General features: G+C 40.8%; 1 protein-coding gene across 1 annotated transcript in view; it reads right to left on the bottom strand.

The window, feature by feature from the left end:
• MLXIPL (MLX interacting protein like) overlaps positions 1-27,201 on the bottom strand; it is a 211,053-nt gene that overhangs the window by 72,945 nt on the left and 110,907 nt on the right. Inside the window, exon 3 of the mRNA XM_044054848.1 lies at positions 23,520-23,632. Within this exon, the coding sequence (XP_043910783.1) occupies positions 23,520-23,632 (113 nt within the window). The remainder of the gene's footprint in view (positions 1-23,519; positions 23,633-27,201) is intronic.

Below are 27,201 nucleotides of genomic sequence, written 5' to 3'. Positions count from 1 at the left end.
TACCCTTGGTCTGAACACTCTTCTCCTCCTCCGAGGCCTAGGGTGGTTGTCGGCATGATCCTCCACAACACCGTCAGTCTGTAACACATGCTGATGAATCACAGCTATGGCAGCTCCCAACATGTACATTTTAAAAGTTCCCCATCTGTTTACACCTATGGTGCAGTGTTTGGGAATACACAGGTGTGTGTTGGGTGCTTTCACACTTTATACTGTTCTGCTGTAAACACTGATGATGTCATACGGTGTGTATGTACGATCGTGGCTACAGGGTATCTTCTGTGTTTTATTTATGAAACTGCTATTGTGCTGCCTTTGGTGTTGCATTACATTTGGATGCCGTGCTTACCTCCTGCCCTTCCGTTTACATTTGTGCACGTTACAACTACCATTTGCTGGCATGCATCCAGCTGCCTGCTTTCATTTGTACTTTCCTAGACCTGGCTTATCTTCCGTAATGTGTCCTATTGCCAATCTACTGTGGGTTTGCTTTGCTCTGCTATGACAGTTCTCCTATCTTTGAATTCCAGGTCCTCCACACCTTTCCTTGCAATCCTATGCCTCCCCTATCCTGTTTTGCAGGTTTCTGCATGCAGGCTTGTCTACTGCCGTAGATTGGCCGCCGTGTGTTGATTGGTGTTAATTGCTCATTACTATGCCAATTACCCTGCTTCGGCATTTCCTTCTTTTCTTCCCATGACCTTCCTGTTTGTACTATTGTTCGCAGCGCGTGCATCCGCTTACCGGGTTTCGGGCATGAGTTCATCCCCATACACATGCGCTTTTGGGCACCATGTGTGCTCTCAGCTAAACGGTGCTATACCCTCCTCCCCACCCCTGTCCTTCAGCTTTGCTTAGCAACGGCCATGCCAGATTTGCATTGCTCCAATGTGCTTACTGATACGGTGGCACACCCCTCTGCTGATGTCATGTATCATCTTTGATACACTGCTTGGTGTTATAGCGCTGCGCTGTCAGGTACATCCTTAACTCGGCGGGACGTTTGCGATTCAGTATTACTTGCCTCATTTGCATGGCATTGACTACTAATTCATAGTTTCAGCGCCGAACACTGTCGCGGGCCCCTGGCAACCCTTGCACCTTGTTTGTGGTGTGCCATGCCTACCATTGCATATTACGGTGCAATCCTGATTTGTCTTTCATTGCTATTTTCTGCCATTTTTATATATTTCCTTTGTATTCCTGTTTGCACACATATGCCCTGTGGTTGTACTGTGCTTTACTGTGGACATGACATTAAATGTTGTTTTTTTAGGTGTTGTGCATCTTTTCTTGTGCCATTGGCTGTGTATTTCTCCATTGGCATATGTTAACTTTGTAATACAGGTGTGTGGTCCGCTTCCATAACTCCGATGTTCTGTTTGGGAAAATGTTAACTGTGTTTTTTGGTTTACATTTCCACGGGCTTGCGCTACACCTGCACCACTTCGTGAATCACTGTATGCCTTCATTAGCATGGTGCGACACTGTGCATGGGGTGATTTGCATACCTATGCCAAGGGCTGCATAGCTCTGGCGTATGCCGGTAGTGCACGTGGGATTGGTTTGTACCTGAATCGCTCGGCAGACATATTTGGCGTTATGCCACCTACGATACGCCTGCGCCTGGTGCAAGCTTCATGAATCCGAGGGACAGAGTTTGTCTAACTAAAATCAGGAAGTGAAGCCATTCTTATACTATTCTTACAAGACATTGCCTACTGAAGCTGACGTAGTAAATCACAAGTTTACAATATTGTTTTTCACAGCAGATGTTGCTCATGATTTTCTGCTGACATGACATAACATTTCTAGATTCATGAGAAAACTTTGGAAAAATAACATGGCCTTGGAGACCAGCAGCTAGTTGCAATTATTTCTACAGTGCTGTGTTACATTTCAAGGTACTCTACTCATTCGAGCACAAAGCAATCACAGATTATAGTTCATATTCTTCAAGCGGTCTTTGTTCCACTTTATCTATCCTTCCTGCAGCTGTGTATGTTCTCATAACACAGACAGGGCTAATTGTCTAAGTTTAATAACATTATAGAAAGCAGTATTGTTCTATTCATTATTTTTCTAACCAAGCAGAAAACCATCTGCTTCTCAATACATTTCCTAAGACTTAAACAAGATTTTAGCTGCGCTGACAAAATACACGGTCAGAAAGCATTTGCCATTAATATGGATTTGTTCAGCATAAAGCAGAAAAAATGTATTAACCCTTTTGGGTTTCTAAAAAGGCACTAATGCACACATATTAATACATATTTTTCTAACATTTTCCCCCTATTAATACTTTTATTCTACTTTCAAAAGCATAAACAATTTGTTTCTTTTTCTAACCTCTTCCATTTTAGATATGCAGTTAAGAAAGTCATTCAGTTTAACTTATGAAAGCATCTCAGTCTTCAATAGTTCATCAAGCTCAGTACCTTGATATAAGGTTTCAGAAACCGACAAATCTATAAAATCTTTGATCAATCTTTTCATGCAGGGGATGCCACAACAAACACATGCTCCCAATAGCAGCATTCCTACACAAATAGCAATCAAGATGTTCATTAGGATGGAACCCCACCCCCCCAAACCATTTCTGGAAAAAGTCCGTCAGTGGGTTTGGGCCTGGTTTGGTCATGGTTGACACTTGCTGAATCACCTCAAGATGGTTGTCTATCTCAAGCTGGTTGTCAGGAATGTATGAACAGCACTCTTCTTGGATTAAAGTACACGTACCACCTCTCGTCGCTAGGGTGAAGTCAACAGCCATGCGGTTTTGAAGCACCACAGTTCTCATAGCAATCAGTTCATCAGTTACTAATTTGAGAGCAGAAAAGGTTGCATTGCTCATTACTTTGAGGAGTTTAGACAGTTTTCTCAGCTCCCAAATCAATTTCACTGCTCCATATGCTGGTAATATGCCTGCTCACGATATGACAGTGTCACTCAAGTCCATATGTGTTAGTTTATCGCCCATGGAATGATGGTTTCTCCAGCCCGCCTCGATCTGTCCCACTGGATTCTCAGGTTTCCTGACAGGTTTCTTGGTGACCTCTCGTGCATTTCGAATTTTACCTCGAGGCAAAACTACAGTGTGTCGTATGGCCAGAACCAGGTAACCCAAAAAACAACTGCCAGACCAATTCTCAGGTAACCATTTATAGGCCTTTTTGCCACATACAAAATAACAATCTTCCACCTTAGTAGTAACTTTACTATTAACATATGCTTGCCCTGCATGAAACATTTTCTTGTTTATTATAGACAGTTGCTTAAAAAGAACAGGATTATGTTGTGCTTCATTAATTGTTCTGTGCATTGATTTAAGAAATGAGTCATAGTCTGTATCACAAATAGAACCTGCATTATTAGCTTTGGTGTAACATTTGTAAGGGACAGTCATATTGCAATTACTCCAACCCACCTGGACAGTATCATTTTTATAAAACACAATTCCCTTTTGTGTAATAGGCAGGTGCAATGCTATTTTATCTTGTGATTTAACAGTCATAGTATCATAAACCAAGTTTTCCCTGGTCTCATTGACCCCTAGGGGGACTGCAGTCATTAATAATCCCCCGTATGCTGTTGGTATAGCTGTACAAACCCAACAATTTGAAACATTAAAAGTATCAGCATACACATGTTTGATCGCTTGGTAAGTGTTAAAGTTTGGATGCCAGTCTATGAGTAACGCATCGCGTTTATTCAGTTTAGATTGTGTGGCTGGAAAAAGGAAAGGCCACAACAAAAAGATCAATGTCACCAGTATAGTTAACAGGATGATCATGCAATACTTCTGTGGTTGTTCTGCATTCCTGTTTACTCTGGATTTTGTCATTTTTACTGTTGTGGTGTAACAGTAACAAGATTTTTGTCTAGTTCAAAGTTTTTAACCAGTTTACAGTGTGCCAGATGAATCCAGGACGCTCGCTCTGCGATCTTGACTGCAGTGGGTGTTGACAGTAGCACTTGTTATGGCCCTTTCCACTTCGGTGACGTCCAGTTTTTCTTCTTGATAACTTTCACCCAGACCCACGTGCCTGGGACTACTGCTGCTTCCGATGGTCTGGTTTGTTCCTTATCTGAAACAGAATTAAACTGCAAAAGGTGTTTAGAATTCAACATTCTCCTCATATACTCAGCAAGTGTACAGTCGGCTTCCTGATCTGCAGGCATGAGAGGTTTCCACTGAGGTATATAATATGCCCTCCCAAATAACTTCTCAAAAGGAGTCAATCCCTTTGCATTTGGAACAGTTCTCATGCTCAACAGTGCCAGGGGAAAACAGTACACCCAATTTCTATGTGTCTCTTCGATAAGTTTCCTTAACTTGTTCTTCAATGTCCCATTGTGCCTCTCTACCAATCCTGCAGATTGAGGGAGATATGCACAATGATTTTTTAAAGAAATCCCAAAATACTTGTTCAATTGTTGTATGGTTTGGTTTACAAAATGTGTGCCATTGTCACTGTAGATCTTTTCCGGTATGCCAAATCTAGGAATAATTTCTTTAACAAGGGTTTTCGCAACAGTAGCTGCGTCTGGATTTTTGGTCGGAAAAGCTTCCACCCATTTGGAAAACATATTTACAATGACAAAACAATACTTCTTATTTTCGCATTTGTTCAGTTCTATGAAATCCATACAGATAGTATGGAACGGATACGGTGGTGTAGGGAAACTCCCTTGCTTGGGCTTCAACGCCCCTTGTGCATGATGTTTATTACAAACATGACATGACAAACAAAAATTTTTAGTGTAGTTTATAAATCCATATGTTGTGAACACTCGGTTCACTAACAGTACCATCCCCCCTGTTGAGACATGGCATTGCCCATGACTCAACAAAGCTGCATATCTAAACAAGTTAGATGGCAATATCGGTTTTCCCTCTTTGGAGATGTACAGCCCTTCCTTGAGAATTGCTCCTCGTTTTATCCATCTTTGTTTCTCAACTTGCATAGTAAGTGTCTGCATTGTTTTTAACATTTCTAAGTCTAAGATCTCAGAAGGTTGTAATTCCTCATTCAAAAGAAATACTTCTGAAGCTGAAGCTGCCTGCTTTGCAGCTGTATCAGCCCTTGCATTACCTTTTGAAATTCTATTCTGTTGCTTGGTATGAGCTATGCATTTACAAATAGCTACTTTCTGAGGTAACTGAATAGATTCTAAAAGATCTACAATAAACTGTGCATGATTAATTGGTTTGACAGTAGATGTTATCATTCCTCGATTTTTCCACTGTTGTGCAAAAACATGTACAGTAGAGAAAGCATACTGGCTCTCAGTAAAAATGTTCACACATTTACCCTTTGCTAAGGTACATGCCCGTGTTAAGGCAATCAGCTCTGCCGCTTGTGCAGATAAGTTGTGTGGTAAAGATTTTGCTTCTACAATCTCAGTATCAGAGACTACTGCATATCCTACTAGGTTCTGTCCTGTGGGACCCCTTTTGCATGAGCCGTCCACGTAGTATGTCACCTCGGCATCATCCATGGGAACATCCGTAAGATCTTTTCTAGGCAGTGTCTTTTGCTCAATCTCCTGCAGGCAGCTGTGCGATGTGCCATCTGCAGGAGTTGGAAGCAAGGTAGACGGATTCAAAGTGGTACATCGTTCAATTGTCATATGAGGTTGGCTCAACAATATAGTCATACAGGAAAGATGTCTAGCAGGAGAAAGATATGCTACTTTTTCTTGCAGTAAAATAATCGCGACTGCATAAGGCACTCTCAATGTGAGAGGGTGGAACAACACTACTGAGGCCGAAGCCTGTACTGCCATTGCAGCTGCGACTACTGCTTGTACACAGTGGGGCAATGACCGTGCCACTGGGTCCAGTTGTGATGAATAGTAAGCAATGGGGCATTGTTTGTCCCCATGCTGTTGCATTAGCACTGATGTCATATAACCTTGCCTACAATCTACAGTTTGGAAAAAATGTTTATGATAGTTTGGTAATCCTAAGACTAGTGAAGATGCTATCAACTGTTTCAATTTGCAGAAAGCAGATTCTGCTTCTGGTGTCCATTGTAATAAATCCTGTTCTTGTATATCAAGTTGGTCAGCGGTGCAGATTCCAAAGCATAGTTTGGGATCCAGCTCCGACAAAAGTTGGTCGTACCCAGGAAGGACATCATTTCCTTCTTGGTAGTGGGTTTCGGTGCTTGTAAAATCGCTATTTTTCTGTCCTCATCTAATGTTCTGCCGTCTTTGCATATTACATATCCTAGGTATCTAACTTGCTTTTTCCAAAGCTGTAATTTGTTTTTATTTACTTTATGTCCCTGAATAGCTAAAAATTGTAACAATGCTACAGTATCTTCTTCCTTACAATCTTGCTGGGTGGGGGCTGCCAGCAGGATGTCATCAACATAAAGTAAAATTTGACTGCCTCTCGGTGGGGTAAATCCCGCCAAGTTGCTTGCCATTTCTTGTGAGAATATTGTTGGGTTTTCACAATATCCTTGTGGTAGTCGCGTGTATGTATACCTTTTCCCCTGAAATGTGAATGCAAACCAATGTTGGCTGTCAGGGTGTATTGGTATCGAAAAGAACGCATTGCTGATATCTACCACAGAACAATATTTCTGTTGAGGTTTCAAATCATTCAACAGGGTGTGTGGATCTGGCACCGTAGGTGCCCTTGGTATTACTGCATCATTTACAGCTTGTAAATCTTGGACCATACGCCATTCTCCATTTGCTTTCCTAACAGGAAATAAGGGTGTGTTACGTGGTGAATCAGGTGATTCCACCAGTACTCCTTCTTTAAGTAAAGCTGCTATAATAGGTTTGATTCCTACCTCTGCATATTTTCTCAAGGGATACTGTCTCTTTTGTGGTCTAAATGCTGACTTTGGCGTGATAGTAACTGGACCTGCTGTACGAATAAGTCCTACATCTGATTTGCCTGTTGACCAGAGAGTTTCTGGTATGCTTTGTAAAGCATCTTCTTCCTCTTCTGATAAGAGTGCTAATCGGCTGTCCTCGCTAGACTGCAAGTGTACAGCTGGGTGTGTCTGTGTTATCCAATTTAACTTCTGCTTTTGTACTCCCTGTTCTGACAGTTCTAACTCTGTCTGTTTTTCCCACCTCGTGACTTTTTCTCCTAGGTCTGCCCATTTCACATTTTTGTCCTTGGTTAAGCTTACATGTGGTAATTGATTAGATTTATAAAGTGCAAAGAATTCCTGGGGTAATGAACAGCTAACTACACTGTTCCCTTTTATGTCCCAGTACAGATTACGTAATACTAACCTGTTTGCACGGTTTCTAAACAACTCTTGCTCATATTCTTTATCAGGTCCTGATGTGCTACAATAATACAGAGTACAGTGCAACAAATGTTGTTTATCAGTGTCAAGGGAGGGGAACTTGCTGATGGTTACATTCATCAGCTCTTCGGTTACTGCCCCTGGACCAGTCGTAACCAAGTCCTGGCTGCACCAATAAAATGTTTCACCCTCCGATCGCACTGCAAAAGTATCAATTTGTCGCTGTGCTTCCGTACCCTGCATAGTTGGAACTACTGCTATGCCAAATAGCTGCATAAGGTCTCGGCCCAAGAGGTTTACTGGGTATTTTGCAGAAACGACAATTTTGCTTTTCTGGGTTAATCCTGAAACAGGATCAGTTATTGCAATGTTATGGGAGAGGGGCTCCCAATACAGCTGTCCATTAGCTGCTTTCACTAATATGTAATCAGGTGACTCTGAGTTCTCTGGAAGTTTGGAGGGATGTACCAGGGTCCGTGATGCCCCTGAGTCACACAAAAATGTGACTTCCCTCCCTTCTACCAGGAGTGTAAAGTACAGTTTTGTACCTACCATAAATGTAGATGTTCGAAGATCCACATTGCTGCAGTCCTTACACTTGGGTAGTCCGCTGTCCTCGGTCGGCCCGAATATCAAAGTATAAGGCTGACGTCGGTCAAGGCGCATTAGACTGACATCAGGACGTCAGGGTACAAATGCGCATGACCGACGTCATATCCTCAGTCTTTTCTTGCCCCAGATGTCAGAAGACCCTAAAAAGAAGGTCAAAACCAAAAAACAGCAAAACCACCAACTAACCACCCTAGCACTAACAATATGTACAATGTATACAATATATACAACAATTACAATGCAACCCACACAACCACCTCTAAATACAGAGGGGAAGGAGGGAGGGATAACTGGACTGCAGCAATGTGGATCTTCGAACATCTACATTTATGGTAGGTACAAAACTGTACTATGTTCTTCATCTCACATTGCTGCAGTCCTTACACTTGGGTAGAATCCCAAAGCAGAGGTAAGGGAGGTTGGCAAACAATTATAAAGAAGCAGGAGCTGCCAAAATGCCCTGTAAAATAGCAGTGGCAAAACCAGCCCTAGATTTAGAGTAAAGTGGAAGGTGGTAATGCTTAGAGAAAGTATGAACTGAACTCCAAGTAGCTGCCTCCAAAATATCCTTAGTTGCCACCCCCTTAAAAAAGCTGTAGAAGTGGCAGTAGCCCTAGTGGAATGAGGCCTAATCCCAGCTGGAATCTGTTTGCCATGATGGGAATAACAGAAAGCAATGCAAAACCCAATCCACTTAGAAATAGTTTGTTTTGACACAGGCTTACCCTGAGAACTCAAAGCAAAAGAAACAAATAACTGCTGAGACTGCCTGAACTCCTTAGTCCTGCTTAAATAATAACGCAACTGCCTATGTACATCCAAAGTGTGCAGAATCTTTTCCCCTTTATTTTGGGGATTTGCATAAAAGTAGGCAAATGAATAGTTTGGTTTAAAGCCACACTAGAAACCACTTTAGGCATAAAGGAAGGATTAGTACGCAAAGATACCCTATCCTTATGGAAAATTAGGAAAGGCTCAACCGCCATAAGGGCCTGCAATTCAGAAACCCTTCTTGCAGAGGTAATGGCCAACAAAAAAGCAGTCTTCCATGATAAATATTTCAACTCAGCAGTAGCTGCAGGCTCAAAAGGTTGTAGAGTGAGTTTCTCCAACACAAAATTGAGATCCCAAGCAGGAGTAGGAGCTCTACGTGGGGGTCTTATATTCTTTGCCCCTCTGAGAAATTGCTTGAACAGAGGATGAGAAAACAATGGTGGAACACAGTCATAGTGAGCTGAAATTGCTGCAGCATGAACCTTAATAGAAGAGAAGGACAAACCCTTGTCCAATAACTCAGTAAGATATTGAAGAGCCACACTTAAATTAGGCTCAGACACATCAAAATCCTTTGCTGCACTCCAAAATAAAAATCTCTTCCATTTATCAGCGTACACTTTCCTGGTACTAGGCCGTCTAGCTTCCAAAATCACATTCAAAACTTGTTGTGGAAGTTGAGACCCTCTATGGTTCAAAACAGAATATGCCAGGCTGTTAGGTGTAGAGAGTGAAGCTTGACATTGAGTAAATGACTGTCCTCCTGAGACAACAGGTGAGGAATCAAAGGTAAAGGCCAAGGAGGCTTCCGTACCAGACTTCTCAGTAATGGGTACCAGTGCTGTCGAGGCCAATCTGGAGCTATTAAAATCATCCTTGGTTTGTCCTGTCTGACCTTTAGAAGTACCTTTGGGAGGAGAGGCAGAGGTGGAAAGGCATACACATGAAGATTTCTCCAATTGAAAGAAAGAGCATCCACTTTCCAAGCTGTGGGATGAAACCTTTTTGTGCAATACTTTGGCAGCTGATGGTTTAGTGGAGAAGCGAACAGATCTATGTCTGGAGTTCCCCATGACACTGTCAATTGCTGAAATACATGAGGATCCAATTTCCACTCGTGGGGATCCATAATTCGTCTGCTCAACACATCTGCTAAGGAGTTCTGTGCTCCCGGCAGAAATCTTGCCTGAAGATTGAGCTGTAAACTGAGAGCAGTCTCCCACAAAATCATTGCTTGCCTGCATAGAGGATAGGAATGAGTTCCCCCTTGCTTGTTGATGTACCACATGACAGTTGTGTTGTCTGTTAGAATCAACACCTGCCCTGGAAGAAGTAGATCCTTGAAAGCTATTAATGCAAACTGGACTGCTAACATCTCCTTCAAGTTGATATGTAGATGTTGTAGTCTGGCAGGCCACTTGTCTTGTATCCACTTTCCATTCAGATGAGCTCCCCAAGCTTTGTCTGAGGCATCTGTCGTTAGAATTTGACTCGCCTCTGGCCGGGTCACAGAGAGTCCCTTGTTTAGGTGACATTCCTGAGCCCACCACAAAAATTCCTTTCGAATGCAAGGTATTATTTGAATGACAGTGTCTAGATCCTGGCAGTGCTGTGTCCATACATTCTTGAGATACCATTGCAGCTTCCTCATATGCAGTTTGGCATTGGGAAGCACCAGAATACAAGATGCCATGAACCCCAAGGCTTGAAGGACTGTCCTTGCAGTCAGCCTGGACTGATGAGACAATTGATGAAAGTAAAGGGAAAGATTCTTTTGTTTGTCCGGGGTCAAAAAGGCCATCTGGGCTGCTGTATTCAGTCTTACACCCAGAAAGCACATGTCCTGAGAGGGTACTAGACTGGACTTTATTTCGTTCACAGAATACCCCAGGCATCTTAGCACTGCTATCACATATTCCAGATGATGAAGAAGCTCGTCCCTTTCTTGAGCCAGAATCAGGCAATCGTCCAAATAAGGATAGATTTGTATTCCTTTTAGCCTGAAGCAAGCTATCACTGGAGCCAGAACTTTCGTGAACACTCTGGGCGCAGTAGATAAGCCAAAGGGCAATGCAGAGAACTGATAATGAGAAGTCCCAGCCCGAAAATGCAGATACTTTCTGCAACTCAGTCTGATAGGAACATGAAGGTAGGCCTCCTTGAGATCCAAAGTTACCATCCAATGATCTTTGCCCAGAAGAGGTAAAAGCTGTTGTAACGTCAACATTTTGAACTTGGGAATGTCCAGATAAGTGTTGAGGATAGATAAATCCAAAATTGGTCTCCACGTGTTCCCCTTCTTCGGTACTAGGAACAGGCGAGAATAAAATCCTAGGCCCACTTCTGGCACAGGGACCGACTGTATTGCCCCTATTTGAAGTAACTGAGAAATCTGTTTGCGAGCCTCTATTCTTTGTTGAGGAGGAATGTCTGGCATGCCTTTGAAAGGAGGTAAGGTATGGAAATAAAACCTGTAACCGTGATAAATAATGTCCAATACCCATCTGTCTTGGGTAATTAAACTCCAATTTTCTTTGAAAAGTGTCAACCTTCCTCCCAAAGGTGCTGCCAGACGAAAAGGCTCTGGCAGCTGAAAAAGTAGGTCATTGGGTCTGTTTACGAAAGGACTGACCCCTGCCCTCACCTGAAGACTGTGCAGGTGAACTCCCAGTTCTAGGCCTGAAAGAGCCCTGAGCTCTACCTCTACCACGTCTAGACCTACCCCTAGACTGGGAATCATAAGAAGGATACGTCCACCCTTTAGAAGGCCAATTCCTACTAAACTTCGGAGGCTGAACCTGCAAAATTCCTTAACAGTCTGCATAGACTTAGCCTTGTCTTCCATTTTCTTCAAAACTGCCTCAACAGGCGAACCAAACAACACATCAGATTGCAAAGGAGCATCTAAAATCCTTGACTTAACATGGTCAGATAAATTCTGATCCCTTAACCAGGCATGCCTGCGAAGAACTGACCCAGTAGCAGCCACCCTAGATGAGGCCTGTACAGCATCAAAACCACATTGCAAAGAATGCTTACCAACCTGCTCAGAAACATGAACTAAATCTCGTAACTCTTTACACTCAATACCTTCTGCCAGAGCATCTACCTTAGACTTCAATTGAGAAAGTAGATAGTTTTGGTATTTCAACATGTGAAACTGGCAATTCAAAGCCCTCATAGCTAGAGTGGAGGAAGTATAAACTTTCTTTCCCCATCTATCCAAAGCCCTGGCCTCTTTATCTGGAGGAACCGGATTTTTAACAACAGAAGCTTTAACACCCTTAGGCCCCTGACTAACAGTTTCTGGGTCTGCCCTAGGACTCTTGAACAGATACTTATGAGCTTCAGGCACCCTGTAATACCTATCCGGTTTAACAGGAGCAGGGGGCAAAGAATCAGGATTAAGAGATGCCTCTTGAAACACATCTTCCACAACATTCAGAACAGGAGGAATTGCCAAAGGCCTATGCTGGGGTAAAAGCAAAAATTCCCTAAGCCTCTTCCTGGAATCAGAGTACTCCTGGCCTTCCCACTTAAAGTGCTCCCTCATGGAGTGAAGAGTCTCTGAAAAAGAAAAATCCTCAGGAGGAGAAGCAGAAGGAGTAGAATCATCCACATCAGAATCAGAATAAGGAGAATACTCCTGCAAGTCTTCAGCCGAAGACTCAGACACATCCGAAGCCTGCTCATAACCCCCCAAGTCTGGTTCCACTCTAGGCCTCTTATCAGGAGGGGGCATAGAACCTCTAATCAAGGTAATTAAATCTTCTGCCATTTTAAGCATATGCTTCTTGGGCACAGAACCTGAAGAGCTAGGAGTGACACCCACAGAAGCTATACCTGACCTACCTCTGGGAGAAGCCTTAGAAACAGAAGGAGAGGGCCTAGTCACTTTAGGAAGGGAGGGGAGTACAGTTACCTGAGAAGCCCCTTCTGCCTGACCTGCCTCCTGGGAGGCCACATCCTGCAAAATCAAAGTTCCCCCCTGGGACTCCAGAGAGGCCTCCGTCGGAACCACCGGTTCCACTGACGCCTCTAAAGAACCGGCGTCCGGTTCGGACGACTCTTCTTGTCTGGGTTTAGCTGCTTTGTCTTTGCGCTTCTTTGAAGAAGCAGGCGTCGGAGCATCCGACGGCATACTATAGTTGCACCGCTTCCTAAAGACCAACCTGGCACAATCTAACCTACGCTTAATAGTGCGTTTATTGAACCTAGCACAAAAGCGACACCCAACAACGTCGTGCTCAGGTCCCAAACAAGGTATACACAAATTATGATAATCTCTATGCGGTATCTGTTTCCCACAAGAAATACAGTTATTCACTTTTTCTGACATCCGGTAAACCACTGAGGCAAGAAAAACAAAATATTCCCAACGGGTACTTAGCCAACTTTGACTTCGGTCTGAAACTCAATTGAAAAATTTCAGAACGCCGAACGGCACTTGCAACGCTGCTTCTGCATCGGACCACGCGGCAAAAAAGACTGAGGATATGACGTCGGTCATGCGCATTTGTACCCTGACGTCCTGATGTCAGTCTAATGCGCCTTGACCGACGTCAGCCTTATACTTTGATATTCGGGCCGACCGAGGACAGCGGACTACCCAAGTGTAAGGACTGCAGCAATGTGAGATGAAGAACATCTTCTGGTTTTGTGTCTGCTAAATAGAGCTCCAAGCTCAATAAAGCTAAGTCTAAAATTTCATTTTCTTCACTATCCGTGACTTCATGTACTTCCTCTATTTCTTCTGTCACATCCTCTACTCCCTCTATCATATATGTCCTTTCTCCACTATCCCCTTCTAGTGATTCCTGACTACCATATAGTCAGTCCTCACCCTCCTTATCTTCCGTAGTTGCCTTCTTGTTTTTCTTGCAATCCCTTGCCGAGTGTCCCTTTTTACCGCATTTAAAGCACTCCCCCCTTTTCTTTCGCCCTTCAAAGTCCTCTGATCGTTGATCAGATTGTTTGTTTCCCTGGGCATTTTACTTGCCCTTTTTCCCGGACTGTACTACATATAATTCTCCTCCATCTTCTACAGAAAATACTTGGGCTTTCTTTTTCTTTTTGCTATTAAAATGCCTCTCGGCATGTCTAGCATATTCAAGTAGTGACTCTAGTTTACTTGTACGATGATCTACCATGTGCTTTGTAATAAAGCTGCTTATGGGTGCAATACTGCCTTTTAAAAATGCATTCTTTAAATGCTGCTCATACGGGGAATCATGTGTTTGATCTTCAGGTACCTGCATTCCACAATGGTTATTAAAACACTCTAATAATCTAGGATAATATCTGTCAACAGTTTCACCTTCTTGTTGGATGCATTGATTAATGCAAGTCCAGTCTGCCCTAGGCTTCTATTTCTCAGAGATTCGATCTGTAAGACCTTTCACTCTGTTGTCTAGCTCTGAGCTGCTATGTGGGAGGGGTTTGTGTTCTGTGTCACGGGGATTCTAGTTGCCACTGATCATGTGCCAATCTGGTCCCACGATTTGTCTGACTACTTTTTCTACTTCTTCTCCATTTAAGTTATAACTTAACCTCATGCCTTGTAGGTCTTCTAAAAATTTTCTAAAATTAACTTTTGGATGGGGAATTCCCTCAGTGGCTTTCCGGATATCTTCCGGTGTCCACGGTCTGTAAACTAAGAGAGTTGGGTCCTGTCCTTCTTGTCCTGCCTGAGGATTAGGTACTTCTATAAGTGGGCATATTTCTTCTTCACTCATATATCGTGAACTTCTACCCATTTGATATAACTCAATGTCCTCTTTTGAGTTTCCTGCCCGTGTTCGAGACCTGGTCTCGACGGGATCTCTAACAAATGGTGTTGCTTTTGTAGTTTCTCTACTTACAGTGATAGCAGGATATTGCAGGGGTGGACTAACTTGTTCACTTGCCTCATATTCTGGTAAGGGAGGTGGAGGGGCTGATGCTATTACTAAGTTATTGTCCTCTCTATCTAAAAACATTGCTTTTGAATTAGTACTCTTTTGTTCCCTATGGTTTGCTTCCTCAATCCACCTGTGTGCCTGAGGAATTCCTAATTTACGTTGCTTTTTTATCTGACCTCTGGAATCAGTTTTAAGCTGTTTGACAAGTTTAACAAGTGAGGATTTTTCTAATTTACCATCAAATTCATACTTATTAACCCATTTTGAGTAGTATTTAACATTATCGACACGTTGTAATTGCATAAATTTCGCATCTTCAGTTAACGGCGAAGTTTGGGATCTTTTTGTGCACTTATTTCCCATTTTATTCTAACCTTCGAAATGTTACATAACCCTTCTTATTTCTACGTGGTACCACGATTTCTCTTTTTCACAGTCTATCTAGAATAACTGCCTTACCTATTCTGTTTCCCTGATCTGTGACAAGACTGCAATCTTCCTGTCCCTGACTTGTACAAGACAAATCCCCTGACAGACAATGCAAATCAAGTCCCTGATCTAAAACAGAAAAAGGTAAATCTCACCTTACCTGAGCCTCTGTGATTGATCATCTGGTTCGAGGTAAACCCGCCCTTCAGTCGCAGATCAGAACAGTGGCTGGCCTCTTTTGGATGACAATTCAGTCGGAGGTCTTTTCAAATAAGAAGAGCCGATGTGGTTTCTTCCCCGTACAGTTTCAAGCCACCTGGCCTGTCTGATCTGGTCAGAGTGGAGGTTTCCAGTCCGAAGGACCAATCTGTCAAAGGAAAAAACGTCAAAGACCAATACACGTAAGGTTCAGGTTAAGGCACTTTAATTCTTGCGGCAAGGAGACAAAAACATGCATGCACAAATATAGAGTTTGTCTAACTAAAATCAGGAAGTGAAACCATTCTTATACTATTCTTACAAGACATTGCCTACTGAAGCTGATGTAGTAAATCACAAGTTTACAATATTGTTTTTCACAGCAGATGTTGCTCATGATTTTCTGCTGACATGACATAACATTTCTAGATTCATGAGAAAACTTTGGAAAAATTACATGGCCTTGGAGACCAGCAGCTAGTTGCAATTATTTCTACAGTGCTGTGTTACATTTCAAGGTACTCTACTCATTCGAGCACAAAGCAATCACAGATTATAGTTCATATTCTTCAAGTGGTCTTTGTTCCACTTTATCTATCCTTCCTGCAGCTGTGTATGTTCTCATAACACAGACAGGGCTAATTGTCTAAGTTTAATAACATTATAGAAAGCAGTATTGTTCTATTCATTATTTTTCTAACCAAGCAGAAAAAACCATCTCTCTACATTTCCTAAAACATAAACAAGATTTTAGCTGCGCTGACAAAATATAAGGTCAGAAATATTTGCCATTAATATGGATTTGTTCAGCATAAAGCAGAATAAATGTATTAACCCTTTTGGGCTTCTAAAAAGGCACTAATGCACACATATTAATACATATTTTTCTAACAGTGAGCATCTTTGTTCAGATTTATGGCACGAGGTTTACATGTTAATTTTTTTTTTTAATTTATCTATACTGCCAATGATATTTACATAGCAATGTTTACAAGACAGCTTCTGCTTCACAGCTATTCAGTTGTGTTGTTAGCTGTTTACAAACTGTGGCTATATTTTAGGTTTACAGGTTCTGTTTTCTGCTCCTCGTTAGTTACTCTTTTTTATAACTTCTAAATCCTATCATTGGCTATAACTGTCACCTGTTCATTATACAGTCATTAGCACAAGTTAGTTTTTTGGGCATTTTGGCTTATGTTTGATTTAAAATGGTGTTATCCTATGCTTGTGACCTTCTTTTGACCCTATGACCTTTTGATCTCCCACCTACTGATCTCTAATTTCTAGGCATATGGAGATGAAGTGTCATTTGGCTAGAGTCAGGAGACACTTTCTTAAGCATCCATAGCTGGGGTACTACATGAAGCTTACAATGATGCAGTACCACATCCAAGTGAAACATCATGGTGGCAGGGGATCTTCCTGTCTTGAGGTGGCACCTGGGGAGAATGGACTGCCACCCCCAACCATTAGACTATAACGGTCTCCATGGAGTATTGCTAGGGCTGTGCAGTGCTGTTTAATTCCCTTCAATCATTAATAAATATAGTATTACATCAGACTTGCTCTGTCTGTTTGACCTGGCATTTATGACACAGACCTGACTGAAGGACTGCCTGGGCTGCACCTTGGATTTAATGTCCCACCCAGTTGCCACATTATACATCGTCTTAGACTGGGGAATATGGAGGGTGGTCATTTGCTATTCTGTGGGCCTGGAAGTGATGAAGTAGAACTAACTCCCCTGAATACATCTACAGTGCAGGAGAGAAATGTAGAACCCATCTTGTGTTCCCCTGGTTGCCTGGGGGTATTTTCACAGAACTTCATGGATTTCCAATCTAGTTCAACAATTCCCTAGGTGGTTGAATCTGGGGAATTTAATGCCTGAGCTGATAATAATACAAGTGAACTGGCTAGTGTACTTTTAGAGCTTCTAGAAATCATTGTACTCACTATGATAATTTCAAATGCAACTCATAAATTTGGACATTCACCAGACACAGTCTTCCAGTTTGGCCATGAAACCAGAGACTTGAAGGTGGAGCCTGTTTCTTGATCACAGCACTACCTGAGTCTCACTTAAGCATTAGCCTTCCCAATACCCAGTCCCCTCAAATGTAGGGATTTACAGGCTATAAATTCAGACATCTTTAGTCCTGTCCCCAGGACCAGCTGTTAGAGGGGGTCGGAGCTGATCTTCTGGAAACATTAGTGTCAGCATCAAATAATGTGTTTTTGGTGCCTTATATCAGACTGCCCCAGTAAGGGTACATCTTACACCAACGGCACAACACCAAATATGGTCTGAGGTCAATATGTAGGCTAACATAGAGGTTGGCATGAAAATGGGGTAGCTGCACCTTCCTGAGAAAAGGCCTATGTATGAGAATTATGGTCACTACTAGAATAAGATATCTCAAAGAGTGCTATGTTTGTTTCAAATGGGATCACAGCCACAATCATCCAGCTGCATTATTTCAGGTGGTCATCAGACTGTTTAGACAGGCCTGCCTGAACATCAAGACATTTTATTCTTGTGCTAAATGTGAGTTTGCTGCACAATTTTTTTGCAGACAAGACTTCCTTCCTCTAGAATTTGAGCAGTGAACCTTTTAGTTTTTTTGAGGTAGGTGACTCCAGCATATGATGGGCAAAGTTCAATTATGTGTATTATGATAAACTCTTCAACCTGATTTTAGCAAAGCAGCTGAACTTTTGTGTATTGGCTCCTGGCTCTAAAAGTTATTGATGTCATACCTCCATTTGCTAGGACCACTGATTCTTCAGATTATTTGATCTTCTTTGTGAACTATAGTTTTCTTTGCCATATATTTAAAAAAAAGGCACTAATTATTCCAATTATTTAGAAGCCAACTTTAGGCATGAACCATCCTGATAATTACTGATGTCTCAAACCTCCCATTTAGTAAGAGGCACCATGGAATAGAATTTTATATTGTTAGGTCTAGGTGACAAGGAAAAGAAAAGACAGAAATAAAAAAAAAATGTAAGAGGTTATTCTGGGAAACTGGGTAAAAAGATTTACTGTGAAATGATAGAAAAGGTACATCATTTGTCAGGAGAGACTACTGAAAGTGAAGAACTTAAAAATGTATTAGTGTAGTTGCTTCAAAATTAAGAGAACAAAAAAGAAACAAACTTAAATGGCATAAGATCAGGAATTTGTGCATGGAGACAAAACAAAAGGTGCTGAAGTCAGTAAGTCCTTGGGTGACACATGCAATGTTGTATTGGGATGTATACATTCTTTTACTTCTTTATGGTGGACTTTTAATTTGTTGCAATAGAAGATACAGCTTGTATGTGTACTTATGCTAATGAATTTTGAACTATAGATAATGTAACAGTGCAAACAAGTTTTTTTACGTAATATTTATTGCTTACTTGATGTAAAATATAAAAATAATCTTTGAGGTCTTTCCAGCTGAGCAATATGCTTGGATTCATTCATACAAAAGGGGGGATGGATTTGGATAAGGGAAGAGTACAGTGGTAGGATGACTTCTTCGGATCTTAAAGATATTCACGTTGAAACTACCTTGCCCACATGGAAGTACTTCCTGACCATGGTGGAAACATGCTGATCAAATAAGAGAGAGATTTGTACTCATAAGTACTAAGGTTAATAACAGAGTATCAGTCTGAAAAGCAGTACCATTTATAACACATGAAGTGGGAACAGCTTTTATGCCAAATGCTACTATGCTGCACTTTTTTTACATTTAATTTGAGAACATATTCAGTACACCAGGTATGTGAATACTCCAGCCCCTGCTGGAAATATTTAAGTATAAAAGGGCGAGCAGATGACAGTGCCTAACTTGCCGATATCAACAAACCTGGTCAACAGCACTTCTGGGATACTGGAGTGGATGTCTGCAAAAATAAATGACAAACAGGATAGGGCCCAACACTTATCTTAGTGGTACACCACTAGTTACAACTTTATGTTCAGACAGGGTACCAGCAACTGCAACTACCTGGGACCTTCTACAATTCAATGGTAAATACATAGGTTTACATTACGTTTGTCTATTTTTAAATAAAACAGCTGGGGAGATAGTGTCAAAAGTCTTGAGTGGGTAAAGATAAGCAAAATGAACTGAGTGACTACTACACTATCTAATTCTCAGGAGAGCTTACTATGATTTGATATGGGGTATCACTTTCCCCTTCAGGATTTAACATTCTTAAATTTAATTTTTACCTAAGTTATCTTTCTTTTTTTTTTGTTTGCTCTGATGCCTATTTTTGAACACTGTAATTGTTATGATTTCTGGTTTCATGTACAATGTCTACAAGTAGACATTTAAAGGCTATAAAATAAAATAAACAATCAAACTTTGGCAAATACTAGAGCAAAGAGTACTGGTCTATTCTGTATATGCCCTCTAGTCACTTTAAACTGTAGTTTAGTCCTAATGCCAACTACTTTTGTCATTTAAAATAAGTTATCACACTTATTCTGTGGAAACTATTGTTGTCAACAGTTGTGTGTAAGACACTTAACTCAGAGACCAGACTGCGGACAGTAAAGTACAACACACAAGGCAGACATGATGTTCATGCATCTGTACTACTCTTTGCTCTTGATTTTAACAGGAGTGAGCCACTGATACTGGAGTAGCATTTGTGAGTCTTGTGATGTGTTTGTGGTATGATTTGCTAGGGAGGCAGGAGCTGCTCCATTTATTCTTATGCACTAGTTATTTATGCATGAGTACAGCTAATTGGTTAGGTTGAAAATCCAGTTATATAGGTATTCAGTGTAGTCCATGTTTAGAACAAAACCGCCACAGTTGAAGCAAATGAGGAGTGAACAGATGCAATGATATAATGTAATGAATATGTACCTGAATTCCTTAATTATCTTGCTGGAAGCAAATGCCTGAAAATATATTTGCTCCCAGAGAATGTAATGTATGGTGCACATATAGTATTACGTACCTCAGATGCAATGAGCAGGTTGAGTTGATTAACATAATCAGACCAACTGACAGGTATGTGAGAGCACCATCCATTCAATTCTCTGTGAATTTCGCAGCTTTTGTTGCGTATACCTGTGCAACCTTGGTGCAGCTCAACTCTTTTCAGTTCACCTTCCCTGGTCCAACAATTTTTTAGTTGTCTTTGAAATTTTAGTGCAAGACTGCTGCAATGCAGCAGTTTAGTTCTTTTTTTTCCCCTCATTTATTTAAAAGCTGAGATTATCACCAGACGAGTCTCCATATAATTACAATCTTGATTATGCAATATTAGGAATTGTTACAATACATGTTCTAATTGAGATGGAATTAGCAGATTTAAAATGCTCAGCAATGTTAACAAAACTAGCTACTGTTGTAACTAATATAACTATATGCAACACCTACAAGGCGTGTTCTTTTATAATTGACACATATTTCTTTATGACACACTGATAATCATTACTCTATTTTAATATTTATTATTTAAGTTTCTACACTGCATCACTTTCATACTTAACTGTTAATGCAAGAACATTTGATCAAAATTTAAAATTTACTATGTATAATTTTGCTCTTAATTTTATATCATTTTCTTTATCCTGTACTATTAATAACAAGTAAATATTTTTGTCATATGTGTTTAATAGGCTAATGACTGCAAGGGCCATTTTAAAGCCTAGCCATGCATCCCAAATCTCTGGCAAGTTCTGATACCCTTGATAAGCGTAAGCATGGGCCTGGGAGATGAACCATTTACAGGTTACTTGTTTGCATTAGACACATAGGTGCCAAGCCAGGGGTGAATTTCCAGTTTCCCATCCAATTGTCCAAGTTGCACTTGAATTGGGTTAGGGAAGAACTCTGCTTCACATGGATGGGGAACCTGTTCCATAGACAGTGTAGTCTCTGGGATATATACATATCTCTCCAGCAGGTCCTATTTATATCGCAGGTAAGGTTTAAGTCTTTAGAACAGGTAATTCTGGTATTGTTTGTTTTGTAAATATGCAGGAGGTCCATCAGAGTGGGATTTGACAATGCCCTGTATTCCAGGCATAGATCTCCCCTCAAAAGCCTGTAGGAGACAGGCTCACATCCATGAGATAATTACTTTTTATACTTTCTCATAACCGTTTTGTTTCCTGTGGTTAACACACACCACAGTAATGCAGCACATTCAGAAGTCAGCAATTCTAATTACTGAAAGGAGTATTTAACATGGGAAGGTTACAGGTTGAAACACTTCAGGGTATCAAACAAGGAAAATCAAAGAGCCCTGTATCAATGCTTGAGAAAACAGCCTTCAGCTCAAAGATGGAAGACCTCTGAAAGTTAATCTGGATGAACAATGTGAGTTATAGTCCTTTTCATTCTTAACTGATCAAAGAAGTTGTAAATATAAAGGATATTCCCTGACTTCAGAAAATCAGTTTTGCAGTCCAATAGAGCATTTAAAAGTCTTTCAAATTCAGGATTTTTTTTTTTTGTGGTAAGCCATTAAATACATTTATATAAAGTAATTTAAACAATAAATCATACAATGAAATTATGTAACACTGGATAAGCATTTTGTGACAAGAAGAAATAGTGTTTAGCAAGATGATTTTTAAAATCCAGGTAAAAACGATATGCCTTCAAGTGCACTTACCCAGTTAACAAATGCTGAAATCAATCAATCTCTAAATAAATACAAAAATAATAAATAAGTAGAAACAGGCCAACGTGTAACAGTTCTAAACCTTTCAAACTAACAGAATCCAAAGTGGGATGCCTGATAAGCAAACGCCTTTACATCAGTCTCAGGCAGTGGCCTACGGACTACTAATCATTCCACAGTGGTATACAGAAACATACATGGGGGACACCAGGGAATCATCAAACTCCTTTAAGTAGAAGGGACCTTTTATAAGAATAAGAAAATCAAAACCACCAATAACTTAAATACAATATGAAATGGGATAAGCAGCCAGTGCAGCCTCACCAACAAGGAAGCAGCATAGTGTTAATCATGCATAGTGCATCAGTAAGCAAACATACTGAAGAATTCTGCACGGACTGCAACCACTCAGTCTCAGTGTTGGGAAGTCCTATGAAGGGGGCACTGTAATAATCAGTATGGGAAGACATGAAAGTGTGAATAACATCAGACAGATCTCCCCAGGAGGCATCAAATGTTTAATCTTGGTAACATTCATTAGGTGGAAGCAGGATAACTTAATAACAGGCTACACCTTGTTCCTGAATATTTTTGAGCCATATGCAACATTTCTGCACCACTCAGCTCCTGAAAAGTCAACTCTTCTGGGGTAGATGAATGATGCCCTGACTGATACCTTTGTTACTCAAGTTCAATAGTGGTGCAAGGACCTGCTGGAGCTGATGTGGGGATGGGAGTGACTTTATCTGCTTGACTTTCCCTAAATGGAGGGGCAGAGAATGACCTGCAGGTGGGGTGAGACTATTCTTTGTAGTTGGAATATAGACAGAGGCACATAATGTCAGCAGGATGTGTAACCTTGTGTAACTAGGGCTGTGAAAGAAGAGCCATGCTAGGGCCAGGATATGGTTGTCCTCAATGCTATGACTCACTGCTCACCCAGCTTACAAATGCAGTACCAGCATACAAGGTGGTGGTGGGGCTAACCTCTTCAAGCTCGCTTTTGCAAAAAGTAGCAGTAGCTCCAAAGCTCACTTGCCTACGTAAAGTCACTTTATGAGTGCTTGTGGCAATCTGATGATGAAGGGTCAGGTGAGCCACACTGCTGCAGTGCTACTCATCCAAAAACAGCTACTCAAGTAACATATTTTCTTGTAAAAATACTATAACAGAGCCTTACCTTACACATCCAGACAGTTTTGTTACTTAAACATTGTGGATTAACACAAAACGCTACTCAAGATGAAATCATCATCTCCATGTTGCAAGTACAGATAATGATTTAGTGGGCAACGCTTTCAAAATGAAATGTTAACAATGTCAGATATTAAAATAGAAATCCAATATACCAGCAACAAGGGGCCAACAGAAACATCAAAACAGCAAATACCTCTTGTATAAGTATGTATGTTGTGTATATATAAGTATAAACAAGGTATTTGCTGTTCAGATATTAAATATGAGTAAAACATCTTATTTCATTTCTGAGAATGCCTGTCATCAACCATTTCTAAGGTGCACAGCATGTGTGACTGGTAAACTAGTGATGCTACTTTAAATGCAAAATAAAACCTAAGTTAATTCAGACACTCCTATGTTCATTAAAAATACAGATGGGCTGAGCTCTGAAGTCTAAAATAATTGTAATGCTACAGAAATCTCAGATGTTCCATACCTTAGTGAGATCCAACTTGCTTCTATTTGGGGTGGAGTGCGGTGACTGGGGACTGTGGCTTTGTGCTGTTGAATGTGCTGGTGAAATTAGTCCTGAGTTCCGTCTGCTATTCACTGGAAACAAAAACACCACCATTCTGAAGTAAAGAGCAAAAGTAGACATGCAGCCAAAGGTCTTATCACAAGTGAGTAAGAGTTAATGTACAGCTATTTCATTCTTATAAGTTGGAATATAAAATATGCTCTTAGTAGACAGCCAAGATGTTATCAAATATTTCTTCAAAGCTGAAACAATTTATATTTCTGATGGAAACAGCACAGGGATGGACGTCACCATCATATTTTGCCTCCCTGTGGTCACAAAAATCAGCAGCAAAACAATGGAAAATATATACCCTAACCATTTAAAGCATCTAATGTTGACTATCTCTAATGACTACGGGAGGATTCAGACATAAACCACAGAAGGCTGAATACCACAAACTGTGCAAATTACAAAAAAAAGTGATTAAGATACCACTGCACAATACACTAAACATAATTCTATGCCAATATATAGGGACAACAGCATAAGCAAATCATGAAAAATGAAATGCTGATGAAAGAATGCATACAAAAACATGTGTCAAGGATTATACAATCTGCCACATCCCACAGCTATGTAGTGCAGAAGGATGGCAGCCCTGACTATGACCCAGCCAAACTGAGTTGGACTAGCAGTTCAATTGTTGCATAAGCTGGGTGGGAAAGAGCAACTTTGCCAGCTTAGTCACTTTAGGAGGGAGGTGCTTCTGAGTGCCATATGGTACCATCTCCAGTGAAGGGGATGGTGTCATAATTGTGTGGCAGGTTGCTGTTACCTTGTTGGAATTGAAATGAAGGGGGGGCCAGAGCAAATGACTTTATGAATAGTAATACATGTGATATCAGTAGCTCTACATGGTTAGGGTCTAAAAAAATCCTCAGCAAGCAGGATAGCATATGTGATGCTGTTAGTGCTCTGTTCCACTTCCACTACCCAACATGTCATTGGTGTGGTCCTAGCACCAGGGAAAACACTGGGGACATTCAAGTAAAATGATGTGGCTGAGCAGCTGATGGTCACCTGGATGGCATGGAAAAGGGGGCAGAAATGTACCACATTATATTCAGCAAGAAGAATCAGAAGCTGTAAGGGCAGTATGGTACTACATAGTTTTAGAACACATGCAGAAGGGGTACAGCAAGAAATTTCTGATTTGCACTCAAATCTTGAAATGCCAGGCCTCTAACCACAACACATTAAAATAAAAACTTGACAAAATGCTTGAAAATTTTGCTCATACACACTTAAGGAAGATACACTTAATTTTCATCTCCTACCTTTACAGTGAAAGGAGTTGAAATGCACCAAGGCTGCACACTTACTGCTATAAGAGTTCATCTTTAGGGGAACATTCCCATCTCCAAGCACACTGTGCACAATTCTGTGCAAACATTATTTTAGACAGTTCTAGAGGACTTGGCCTTTATGACTTACCATGTTTCTGAAAGAAGCGCAAAAAAGAATGCACTCAGCTGAAAAAGCAGAATTTCCTGGTCAGTGGTGGTATGGACAATCATTTGACAGTTACAGAAGAGGATTAAGGCTACGAGCTGTTAATGAGCTTCATTTGCCTGTGTGACCTTGAATTAGTAACTTAGTTAGACAGAGCTTTGGGGTCGATACCGAGAGTCCTAACACTTAAAAAATAAAATTGTGATTTACACAAAAACAGCAAATTCTGAAACTCTCAATTACAGTGGGTCTTTGTAACCCTGCACTTCGTGATGGAGGGGCTAAATCAACTACAACATTGCTGTGCGTGACTGCAAAAACACACATACAGAGGAGAATTAATAGGATCTACAGAGATCAAACAGCCAATTAAATGACAAGAGGGATGGTGAGGCATCTACTGTTATGCTAAGTTTACTTGCACAACTCTGCTATGTTCATAGACTCACAATTAAGTAATGTGGGCCATTTTAAGCCTAGGCAATTTCCCTTTTGGTGAATGAAATAACCTTGGTGTTAGACTGGCTTTACCCATCCCATTGGCAATAACTATATATTAACCCTAATAAGAATAACTGGGATCATACCATAATTAATTTGAGGGCTCCCATGCATGGGATATAAAGCATTTAAGTGCTTTCTCTCTTTCCATTAGTAGTACAGAGGGCAGTGCAGGGATAAATTATACATTCTGCAGTCACAGATCCAAGCTGTGTTTGAATATGGACAGGAATGAGCTTTGTTTTACGTGGATGGGGAGTCTGTGCCAGAGCAGCGGTATCCTCTGCGAGATATACCTGTCCCTCCAAACAGTCATGTTGATGTTGCAGAAGAAGTTGAGATCCCTTTGTTTGTAGGATACTGAAGACAGTGACAGAACTTTGAGTCTGTTCATATAGGAGATATTATTTAGGCCTTGTATCCATTTAGTAAGGTATCTCTGTGGGAGTTCCAATTGCTGCATATTCTCTGCATAGATATATGCCAAAGGGTCATTATATGACTAGCCTAATGAGAACTGAGTAAAGAGGGACAATGACATCTCTATATCTAGACGCAATCCCTTTGTTTTTAAGTGCAACATGGAAAGACTTTCTTATGACAATGGACACACGTTGATCAAAAGTTAGGTCAGTAGTTCCCAAATCCAGAAATGGGTCAACTCCTAAGGTGTATTGTCAATGTGGTAGTTATCTGGGGTAGATGATTCTGAAAGGATACAATAACACATTGTTTTGGCAATTTGTTTCTGCTAATGATTTTGGCAACAGTTATTTATGTGGGACAAACCTTCCTGCAAGATAGCCAAGTAATTTGCAGAGTTAAAGACAGCTTGAAACTTGCAGTCATCTGCAAACATAATTATTCAGAGCTCTTTGGTATTGCCTTTTATATCAGGGAAACAGATGACAAACAGGACAGGTCCCAGCACAGAACCATGGGGGATTCCACTGGTTATTGGTCTCTTTATGGAGGTAAGTTCCCCTATTTTGATTTCCTGTAACCTGCTGGGAAACCAGCAGGTAACACACGAGTTTCTTCCTAGTTGATTTAGCATTTCTACTGAGCCTTAGTAGGGTACTGTGTCATAAGCTTTGGCCAGGTCAAGGTATGTGGTGTGTACTGTTCTATCTTCATACATTATGTTCATTGTTAGATCACTGTTGCAGTAGCATGAAGCTATATGAGATGACTGCCAAAGCCTAGGTGGCAGGAAGAAAGAAGAGGGGTCAGAGTCCAGAAGCCCATGGAGGACTGACCTAATAAATCCTGTGCTGGCCACAGAAAACGAGTTAACCTTGTAATGCTACGTAAAAGATGTTACTGATACTAGAAATGTTTTAGAATCCACCCCTATACAAAATGTCCTAGAAGTAGCCAAAACTCTGGTAGAATAAACTTTGACTTCTAAGGGAGGGTCTTTCCATGATGAGATCAACAAAAACGGACAGAAGTGAAAAAACATTTAGACCCTGTCCTTTTTACTTTCTGTCAAATGACATTGAGAGATGATCAGAATATCTAAAGTCCTTATTCCTGCAATTGTACTATCTGATTTGCCTAGGAACAGCCAAAGTATGTAGGTTTCTCTATTTATGGAGTTCACCAGAGCTGGACAATGTGCTGGAAGACCTCTGGTATAACA

This window comes from Protopterus annectens, chromosome 13.part0, assembly GCF_019279795.1.
Source record: "Protopterus annectens isolate FY-2018-M chromosome 13.part0, PAN1.0, whole genome shotgun sequence".
Taxonomy (NCBI): Eukaryota; Metazoa; Chordata; order Ceratodontiformes; family Protopteridae; genus Protopterus; species Protopterus annectens.
Note: the sequence above shows the minus strand (reverse complement) of the source record. Positions and strands in the feature narration are given on the sequence as shown.